Source organism: Pipra filicauda, unplaced genomic scaffold (assembly GCF_003945595.2).
Source record: "Pipra filicauda isolate LSUMZ 115617 unplaced genomic scaffold, ASM394559v2 scaffold46_size3722508_pilon, whole genome shotgun sequence".
NCBI classification, from domain to species: domain Eukaryota; kingdom Metazoa; phylum Chordata; class Aves; order Passeriformes; family Pipridae; genus Pipra; species Pipra filicauda.
The window spans coordinates 755924-766015 of NW_024104609.1; the positions used below are offsets into that span (position 1 = coordinate 755924).

The following is a 10092-nucleotide window of genomic DNA, read 5'->3' on the forward strand; positions in this document are numbered from 1 at the left end:
TCAAGCAGACAAAATTCATATTTCCACTTTAGCAGTACATTCTAGTCATCATAAAATCAAAAATTTTTCAAATGCCTGTATTAGATTTGACTGGAACACATCTATTCTTTGGCACTGAAATGCTTTTCTGTCCCCTCTACAGATCCATGTTACTCTTCTTTCCTCCCCCTCCTTATTCCCTGTATCTAGTCCTTTTTGCAATTTTTTTTTCTTTCTTCCAAGGTTAATGCTAGAGATTCAATTTCCTTTATTTCAGTGTTATCACCCACTCCAGTGAGCAAAATTAACCTTCTCACAGAAATGCCATTCCAGTTTGGTAATGATTTGATTTAGTGTCTTGTTATTGATTTGCTTTCAGGGTTTCATGTTGAAATAGATCAAGTTGCTGACAGGCCTATTACTGTAAAAACTCCCAACCTATGACTTCTACCCTTCTCTTATCAGTGAAGAGCTCAGTAGAAGGTCCAGTCTTGACTTTGCTATGGTTTGTAGGCCATTGCAAAGAGAAAATACTAGTGAGGGACTTACACACAGGCACATTTGAGTCCTCAGTGAGGAAAGGACAGATTCCCGAGCCAGTTGTGTTGTTAATAACAAGAGAAGGACACTATTCCCCTGCTAAAATAAATGAAAGTAGTATGTTCTGCATAATGTAATATGTCCATGTTGCCTAATCTTCTCTGGTGTCTTGCACCTCCAATGCATGGCCTTGGAAACATCAAATTTAAAGCAACATTGGATCAGCTGGCTGGACATCTCCTCATTGCCTGTAGTTACTAAGAATTTTTTAGAAAAGATTGTGACTTGACTTACATAAACACAGACATTCTGCACCTTGTTGGTTGAATAATTAAGTGACCGTGGAATGTGACTAATACTGATGACAATGTAGCTCCCTTAAGAATATGCTGCATTTTGGGATAATCACAGAAAGGCTCTTTGATGTAACCCAGACTTGATCAGGTGTTATATGATAGACTGTTTGAAGACAAACTAGTTAAGTTTCTTTTTCCTTTTGTTAGTAATACCTGCTTGAACTGATCCAGTGTAGATGGTAAGAGACTGAGCTCTGTGCTCAGTTATTTGGCTTCAAATGTATCTATACATTATTTCATCTTTTGATATTGCATTGGAGGCTGTAGCAGTAGTTTTACATAATGTGCAGAATAAAACTCAGCATTTTCCTTCAATACTTTGCCAAGGTCTGCCTCTCTGATACCTAAGGCTAAAAATCATCACTGTTGCCATATTCTTATTGAATCACATTTTTTCAAAAGGGAGTAGCAGAAGAAAGTGTGACAGACTGCAAAAAGGAGTTTCAAAGGCTAAAAGTATAAATAAGCCCTGAAGTATTTTTAAAAGTAAAATCTTGTCATTTTAATGGCTTTTTAAAACTCTTTGGCAAAATGCATATATTGTCAGAGCCTAATTTTGAATAAGAATTTTAACATCAAAAGCCAGGTAAATGTTTGTCTTAATGAACATGGGATGTAGGGCATGAAGTCAAATCAATTTTTTGCAGTCAGTTTTTTTAGTAGTCAATTGCAATCAATTTTTTGTAGTCAAATCAAATTCTACTATGGAAAGCACGCTCCACAACACATTTCTTAAAATATATGCATTATCCCTTTCAGTTCATATCATGTTCCAATCCAACAGTACGAGTAGTAGAGTCTGATATTTTATGCATGTCCTGACAGCTAAATAGAAGGATCATGTGGAATTCTTATGAGCTATTTTATTAGACTAATTTTTCATATTTGGAAACTTTGTATTTAATTAGTAAATATATTCCTTCCATTGCTTCAGATGGATTATTCATGCTATGAAATATGAACTGAAAATCCGTGCTGGGGATATGCCAGCCAAGGACTTGTACCAGATGTCCCCTAGTGAAGTGAAGCAGCTTCTGCTGGATGTCCTTCAGCCACAGCAGCCGGGCAGGTAATGAGATGTGGGGGTTTGTGGCACCTGTTTTCACTCATAATCCACTGTTCAAGTGAATTTAGTTTCTGAACTGCTTTGCACACCCCTGAAATCACCAGGCATCTGTAATCAGTCATATACTTATTTAAGGAAAGGTAGGAAAATGCACTTTTTCATTCTTTTGTATGTGTCCAGGTTCCACAATTGTTTCTTTTATATTGCATGTTCCTTTTTCAGCTTTATCTTTGTGGAATTCTCTTTACCGCCACAGAAAAGAGATCTGTCTACTGTAAAATGAAGCATTACATTCTTTGACGTGGGGAAAGGAGCCAAAAATTACCCAATAACCTCTACTTAAGTAGCTTGTCTGCTGTTCAGTGCCCCTTTCTTCTGGGTTATTAAATGAATTAAGAACAGATGTTCTCTAGAATTCTTGAGAGAGTGGTACTGCCTGAAACTTGCCATCTTTTCTCCAAGCTGTAATCAGCTGCCAAAAAGAGCATTCACTGTGATACAAAGTATGCAAGACAAAAGTTAAGATTACAATATTTCCACTGAACTGTATTGATAAGAGTGAAGTCAAAACTCTTCCTTTTGGTTTTACTTCAAGTTAAATTAGATTAATCTTTGGCACATAATACAGCTGATAATTTCCATAGTCCTTGACTGAATGGATGATGGCCTTATCTCTCAACAAAGAGGAAATGCACAACACATCCTATTACTTGTGCTTCATTCAGAACACATCTGTTTTTTTCCCCAATCTGTAATGCCTGAGAAACAAGTTCCATAAATTGGTGTCTCATCTCTCAGTCCAACTGGCCATGTACTATATCTCCCATGTGCTTTTCAGTGTCTTGGTTGTGTTTATTTAAATTCTTGTTTTTTAGTTGCTCTCTCCACTCACGTTAATGCTGACATTATTCCCCTAAAACTGTAGCAGAACAACCCCTAGTCTCTCTTTGCAGCTTTTTCCATTATGTATTAGGCTATTTAGGAAACAATTTGGTCAATCACAGTAAGCATTTCAAGCACCATCCATCATTAGAGATCTTACCTGAATTGCCACAGCAGCTTCTGCCTTTGATTGCTGTAACACAGGATAGATAGGTCAGTAAAGAGCACTCAGATGGATTTTCTGAGGATGAGGATTCTTTCTGGGGCTTATCTGAGTACAAAAGCTTGCCAGCATATCCTTCAAAACTTCCTATCTTTAACTTCTTCCTGTACAGAATTATAACTTGTTTTTCCTTGCCCATTAGTGACTTGTTTTTAAAAGTTCTCTTCCTGCCAGGAACTACAGAACACTGTCTCCTTGCCTTTTTTTTTTCGGTGACAGTTTTTCCTACTCTTGTGATCTTTAGAAAAAAAATCTCTTCTAGTGTGACACCATATCTTGCTGCCAGTTAATTTGTCATAAAGGAAGGGCTAATGGTCTATTTACCTCCCCAACCAGTCTCTCCACCACCAACCTCTCTCCAAGTTTTCACAGAGGGTAAAATTTTTGCAATTTTCCTACCTCTTACACAGGGCTCCAGGATATGATACCATGTAGATGCATATATTACATATCTCACCAACAGAGTGCAGACTCCATAGATACTTTGAATCTATTTATGTAGGTTACAAGATTGCAGGTAACCTTTTTTTAAATGAAGCATTGTTCTTTTAATTGTCCAAATGGTTGTAAAACTAATTTTGCTTTTTCAGTTTACAAGACTGTCTTCCTTGCCAGGGTAATATGTATAGGTCAGAGTGTTTTTGACATCTTCAAGTGCTTCTTTCTTTGAATCAAGAAAACAACCTCTTATTTCTACCACCACTGGTCTTTCTGCTTTTATGGAAGTTTTCTTGTCCTAATCCAAGGATAGAGCTGTACAGAGAGTAAGATGGATCTATCATAGTAGACACAAGTTTTTGGCAGTTGAGTGACACATTGCTGGTGTCTCAAACTCTGTGGCTAAAGCCCCGTTGCTGTAATAATATTGTGAAGAAAAAATAGGAAAAATAAATTCCAGACTTGATGGATGTAAGTGAAAGAGGGTGTGGACAGTACGCTTCTGAAGACAAACAAGATTTGTGATTTATGGCGAATGTAACTCAGTTTGTTCAAAGCTTTAGTTCAACAAAACCATTCTGTTGAATTTTCTAAATTTACAGGCCACTTGTTTTCTACACACCCCTACCTTCAGCAATTCTTACCTTTCAGCAAAAATTTCTGCTGAAATACGTTCTTCTAATGTGATTAGACATGATGAATTCGATCTGCTGCTGTTATTGGACTACCCTGGATAGATTTCACAGTTAATTCTTTTTCTCCAGTTACATAAAACAAACACACACCTAAGAATAACATTCTGATCTCTGCAGGCTGAGCATCTTTATTGTGTTTGTTTGGAGTGACCCTCACCTGAAAGCACATGTACTGCATGTGCATATTGAGATGTATTTGATGGCACTGCTCACCTTACTGGCTCACAGCACAGAACATGGCTTTGTTGTGCCTCTGTAAGAGGTTTTCACGTGAGGTTTCCCCCTGTCTGCCCCCAGGAGCTGGCTGAACAGGAGGCAGATTGATGGTTCCCTCAACCGAACTCCGGCCGGGTTCTATGATCGGGTGTGGCAGATCCTCGAGAGGACCCCCAATGGTTTGATAGTGGCAGGGAGATTCCTGCCACAGGTAAAATCAGCAGAGATGCTCAGTTATTTCTGTTCTACCTGAAAATGGTGAATTATTTTGTCATTAATATTTATTTTATGTCACGGTGTTTTACTTGTTCCTGTTGTAACTGAAAAACAGAAAAGTGTTTTCAAGTTCTTTTTTTGGAGGGGGGGAGTAAAATACTGTTAGAATAGAATGGAAGCCAAGTATTTCTATTAATGCACACTGATAAAAGCATAAATCTAGAAAACTCTTTCCAAATCATGGACTCTGAAATCTGCTCCCTTTTTGATCCTACATTGGTCATATTTCTTTGTTGAGTAGGATTCAACAAGTAAACAGGCCCTACCTGGGGGTGGGTTTGATTTAATGCATATGGTCTTTGAGTAACAGTATTATTTATCTTTCAGCAACCAACCTTATCGGATATGACGATGTATGAAATGAATTTTTCCCTTCTGGTTGAAGATATGCTGCAAAACATCGACCAGCCACAATATAGGCAAATTATTGTAGAGGTCTGTGGCCAACAATTAATGAAATTTTTATAATATGCATGAGTGTGTTACAGCCTGAAGGAAAAAAAAATAACCCAGACTCAAATATCTCAAGAATTAGCAATTTAAATTTAAAACTTGCTTCAGTGGTTTCTCCGTAGATTGTTTATGATTAAACAGGTTCTGTTAACATATTCAGAATATACCAAGTTCTAAATGTTCTTCCCCTCTACAAAATATTAATGACAGTACCAATGCAATTAGGTCACAGGAGGTAAAAACTAATAAGGAGTAATTCCAAAGTATCTTTCCTTCAAGTCCCTAGCCCATGCCTTTTCCTAACAATTTTCTAGGTCTAGCCAAAACTGCTCTAAAATAATCTGTTTGCCTTCCAAAGGATTCTTCTTTCCATTTTTGCTGAGGCTGCTCTAATAAGTTGCTTTATATTAATGAATCCAATAACTTCCCATTTCCTCATGTTCCTGTACCAAACAGTAAAGCAAGAGGCTGTTTAAACTCCCTCCCCACCACTGCACATAATGTTTGCTTTTGGAACAGACCAAGAGCACCTGTACCATTGGTAGCTGACACTGGTGTTGTCAGCAGCACTCACTGTTAGTCCCCAGGTATGTGCCCCTGGTGCTTGAGTATTGCTCCACAGGAAAATCAAATCCCTCTGCCTTCTGGCTCACAACTAATGGCCAGGCTGGTGGTTGGAACATCCCCAATTTTTGCTAAAAAATACCAACATTACCAAACCAAACATGGCCAGTACAGACTCCACTGCCCACTTGTACGTATTTCAACAGGACACTTGTCATGCTCACCTTCCTATTTTAAACCTCTTTCAGATGTAAGAAATGTAAACTCTGAAGACCTGAGACTTTATTGATGTTTATGGACCTTGGTTTTTATAAACTTTGTCAAAGTATGACATATAATCTGTAATTATGCCTCAAAATACCAAATGCTGAGGTTCAGTGTTTGCTGCTTTTCGCCCTCTCCACTGTTTGAGCACCAGCATTTGTGCAGCCACACAGTGAACTGAATAAAATGGAAAATAACTTCCCTGGCTCCCAGCCAAGTTAGATGTTATTGTCAATCATTTACACAGTGCCCTTAACTAGGTAGTCACCAGCAATTGTAACCTTTCATGAAAGCCTGCTTTTCCAGTGATTCTTTTATCAAAGTCAGAATTCTATTATCTGTGCACTATTACCTGTGCCATTATTAAATGGCTTCCTGCTTCAAAGAGGCATATGCAATTACCAGCAGTGCTGTTATGTAACCTGAATTTTAAAAAATCAAATTTAAAGTCTTACAGTCTTTTTCTGCCTTCTAGTTGCTGATGGTTATATCTGTAATTCTGGAGAGAAATCCTGAGCTAGAGTTCCAAGACAAAGTGGACTTGGACAAAGTGGTGCAAGAAGCATTTCATGACTTTCAGAAGGATCAGAGCAGTCCAAATCAAGTGAGTAAAATATTGCTGTCTTACAGAATTTACCATTCTTACTGAGGTTATAAATGCTAATTCTGTGCAGTTCAGAGTAAATAACAATTGATAGGAGTTCAGAATGGAACACAAATAAGAAATTAGTATACCCAAGTGCTGTCTAAGCCTGCAAAGAGCCTGTAAAGCAGAGATGAAAGAGGTACACTTTGTTGCTGAATTGTAAATTCAAAATTTTAGGGCAGGGAGAACACTCAGTGTTACATAGCTCTGAAATGGGAGTCTGTGTTAAGCTGGGAAAGTTGCTTATTAAAGGGGACAGAATTCATTAAGAGGGACACTAGAACAGAAAAGAGTTAAAAATAAGAAAATAAAAAACCTGAAGCTCAGCATGGAAGTGTGGATTTAAGATCTTATGTACACAGATACTAAGAAAAATTTAGTAACCAAAGAACTCTTTTTGACTATATTAATGTAAGAACTTGAAATACAAAACTGTTCTTAGTTACTGATTTTTGTGCTGGAGCTGCATTCATGACCTAGCAAGCTTTTGATGTCTAAGGGTTAAAATTCAAATGAATGAATAAATGCTTCTAATATTTGCTTCACTAGAAGTGTAGGGTTTATGCTTTAGAGACCTTCAAATATACTACAAGTTTTGGTGCCTCAAAGCTCTGAAATTCTGTAATAAAGCCAAGTTTATTGAACTGTTAAAGGAGGAAATAGGAATAAAGCAGTGGCACAAGTCCCTGTGCTGCTGAGGATGATCTTCCTCGCTCTGTCTGGCATTTTATTGTGCCCAATATATTTGAAAATATCTGTGCTAGCTCTGAAGAATTATTGATTCATAACATTGACATGCAACAGCACTTCCTCTTGCTGAATTTAGCTCCTTTAAAAGATGAGGAAGGATATGCTCCTTAGGAATTCTTTCAAATGTTTCAGTGTTCACTCTTTTGCCACTAGTTTTTTGTAATAAGGTTTGAAAGCAAGCCACATATCCAGCCTCAGCAACATGTCACTTTGCATAGTACCTTTGCTTATACAAGAACACAATTTTCTTGAACTTACAATTCTTTTGGCCCATTTTGGAGGGTAATGACTCTGTGGCCGTTTCAAAATCACACATAATCCACACAAAAGGCTATTAAGTGCCAGCTCCACACTGGATCTCTGACTTCTTGTGACAATCTGCAAATCCCCAATAGCTATAAACAAAGAAAGATTCCATGCAAATCCCAGTTTTTACTGGTGCTGCCCTAGCTTCCATTGAAGTGATGGATTTTTTTCCCAAGGCCAGATCTACTTAGAATGATGCCTTTTTGACTCTTAGAAAGACATCCCTATTTATAGTTGTGAATAGTATGTTTAAGGTTGTTGTTGTAAATTCCAGCTCCTTACATGTAAATTTTCTGGAATCTGCCTCTCCATATTCCCAGGTGTATGCCTGCTGGTAGCTAACTGTATCCTATTTAGGATTGTTCTTATGATGTTCTGTCTCAAAGTTTCCTAAAAAACACTGCTAAAACCTCCTAATTTGTCTGAACTGTGGTTTTTCATAAAACCGCCTTGCAAATATTTTGATACTTCCTAGTTCCCTGTTAACATGTAATAAATGTCAAAAGTATTTACTCCAGTAATTTCAAACACACCTTAAAACTTCAGCAGTCTAATATTTGCACCACACAATCTCTGCCCTTGATTTAATAAAAGTAACCAGTTTCCTGAATTAAAGTGTTGAACCTTTATATAGCAGCTAATATATAATTTGAGAATAAACAGATGTTTTAACATCATTAACTGTGAAAAACAGGTGTTGAGTGAAGGACACCTATTTTGGTGAACTGATTAATGAGTTAGTTCATGTGGTACCTGTGGTTTGGATTTTGGATTCTTTTCCTTCTGAATAAATCTTCAGTCAGTGTTGTATCTCCATGTACCCCCAAGGCTCTGGCTCACACTTGTGCTGTGGCAGCACAGTGAGGTCCCACAGTCAGCATCCAGCTGCATGTTTCAGGAGAGCAGTTGTTCTCTGACAGCTGTGACATTTAAAAAAATATTAAGAAGGTGGTATCTGTATAGTCCTGGAAAACTCAATGAAGAAGTAGATGCCGTAAATCTTAGTAATCTGTTCTGCACATGCCAAGGTAAGTGTAATGGGAGATTTCTGAAAATTGAGCAGAATTGTTTTGTAGCTTTAGACTCCGAAAAACCACATTTGTGTTTCTGCCATCTTTGTGATGTTCCTCTTGTAACCCTGTGTTTGGCTGCTTTCCACAGTCAGCACTAATGGCAGCATCTTCTCCTTGTCCTGCAGAATGACATGACTGCTTTCTACAACACCAGCCCACTTGGGAAGAAGGGAACGTGCAGCTACTTGAGTAAAGCTGTGATCACCTTATTGCTGGAAGGGGAAGTGAAACCAAGCAATGATGATCCCTGTACCATCAGCTGAAGCTTTGAAACACAAAAAGGATTTGTTGCTTTACTTAGTGTTCTATGTATTTTTCAAGCATATATTAAAATACTGTTTTGAAGAGTAACCCTGGCTAGCAATACAAATGCATATTATCCTTTGCTGAAAGAAGTGCCATTAAAGATACCAAGTGCCACCTAATTTTTTTCTTTCTCAACTATGCAGCATGTAACTGAGCACATGAAGTTAGTGCGATGATAATTGGTGAAGTTCAATAAGAATGTATTTATGATCTTAATTATGCACTTAATGTAGCTGGTTAACTTCAAAAGAAAAGCAGTTTTTGTCTTTATACCTCTATTTATTTATAATTACAAACAAGTTTATTGTAAATTCTAAATGAAATTCAGAAAATACCATAATTAACGTGCATACCAGTCAGTATGGAAATACAAACACTGGATTATTTTCTTACTATTTTACACACGAATTGTAGCTGAAGGTTAAAGAGCTGTTATTCATTCAAGGTTTTCTGAATCAGTTAAATTGACAGCATTCTTTTAAGGTGTTTTTTTTTAATTTACCAATTGGTAACTTGATATACAGGTTTCATCCTAATAGAGCAACTTTTTATCTCTAGCAATACATATCATTGCAGTTTCCCAACTGTAGTTTAAACATGTGCAAGTTAACAAGGGAAATGTATGGTAACAAGATAAAAGTTTGTATTAAAAAAAAGGGCAAACAAGCTGTATTTAAAATTAACGTCAATGAAGAAATAAGTTTGTATTACATATGCTACCTTTGCATTAAAAAATTCAAAATCCACTTATTTATCTCCTAAATGTGCGAAAATACTGTATGCAATATGCTTTATTTTGGTGAAAAAAATAAAAAGCAAATGCTTGTAAAAAAACCTGTCAATAAAAATACTTTAAGTGACATGCAAAGAGACTCCTGTTGACTTTAGTGGCAACTTTTGACCTCCTAATTAATGATGACCAGTGCCAGCTCATCTGTGAATCAGTTGTTGCCATATTGATGTCAAAGGCAGGTAGTTTAACTTAGAGAGAGAGGGGCAAAGCTGACGGAGTCACAGTCTGGGCACAAGAGGATTTATTTGAATACTCTTGGGCAGTGG

At 37.1% G+C, this 10092-nt stretch overlaps 1 protein-coding gene across 7 annotated transcripts in view; it reads left to right on the forward strand.

The window, feature by feature from the left end:
- Nucleotides 1-9891, forward strand: part of PHKB (phosphorylase kinase regulatory subunit beta) — a 68153-nt gene extending 58262 nt beyond the window's left edge. For all 7 annotated transcript variants that reach the window (XM_027732782.2, XM_027732791.2, XM_039386162.1 and 4 more), the window contains 5 exons: nt 1810-1944; nt 4477-4606; nt 4999-5106; nt 6428-6556; nt 8853-9891. In XM_027732782.2, coding sequence (XP_027588583.1) covers nt 1810-1944; nt 4477-4606; nt 4999-5106; nt 6428-6556; nt 8853-8990 — 640 coding nt within the window. In that variant the 3' untranslated portion in view covers nt 8991-9891. The remainder of the gene's footprint in view (nt 1-1809; nt 1945-4476; nt 4607-4998; nt 5107-6427; nt 6557-8852) is intronic.
- Nucleotides 9892-10092: the final 201 nt, after the last annotated feature.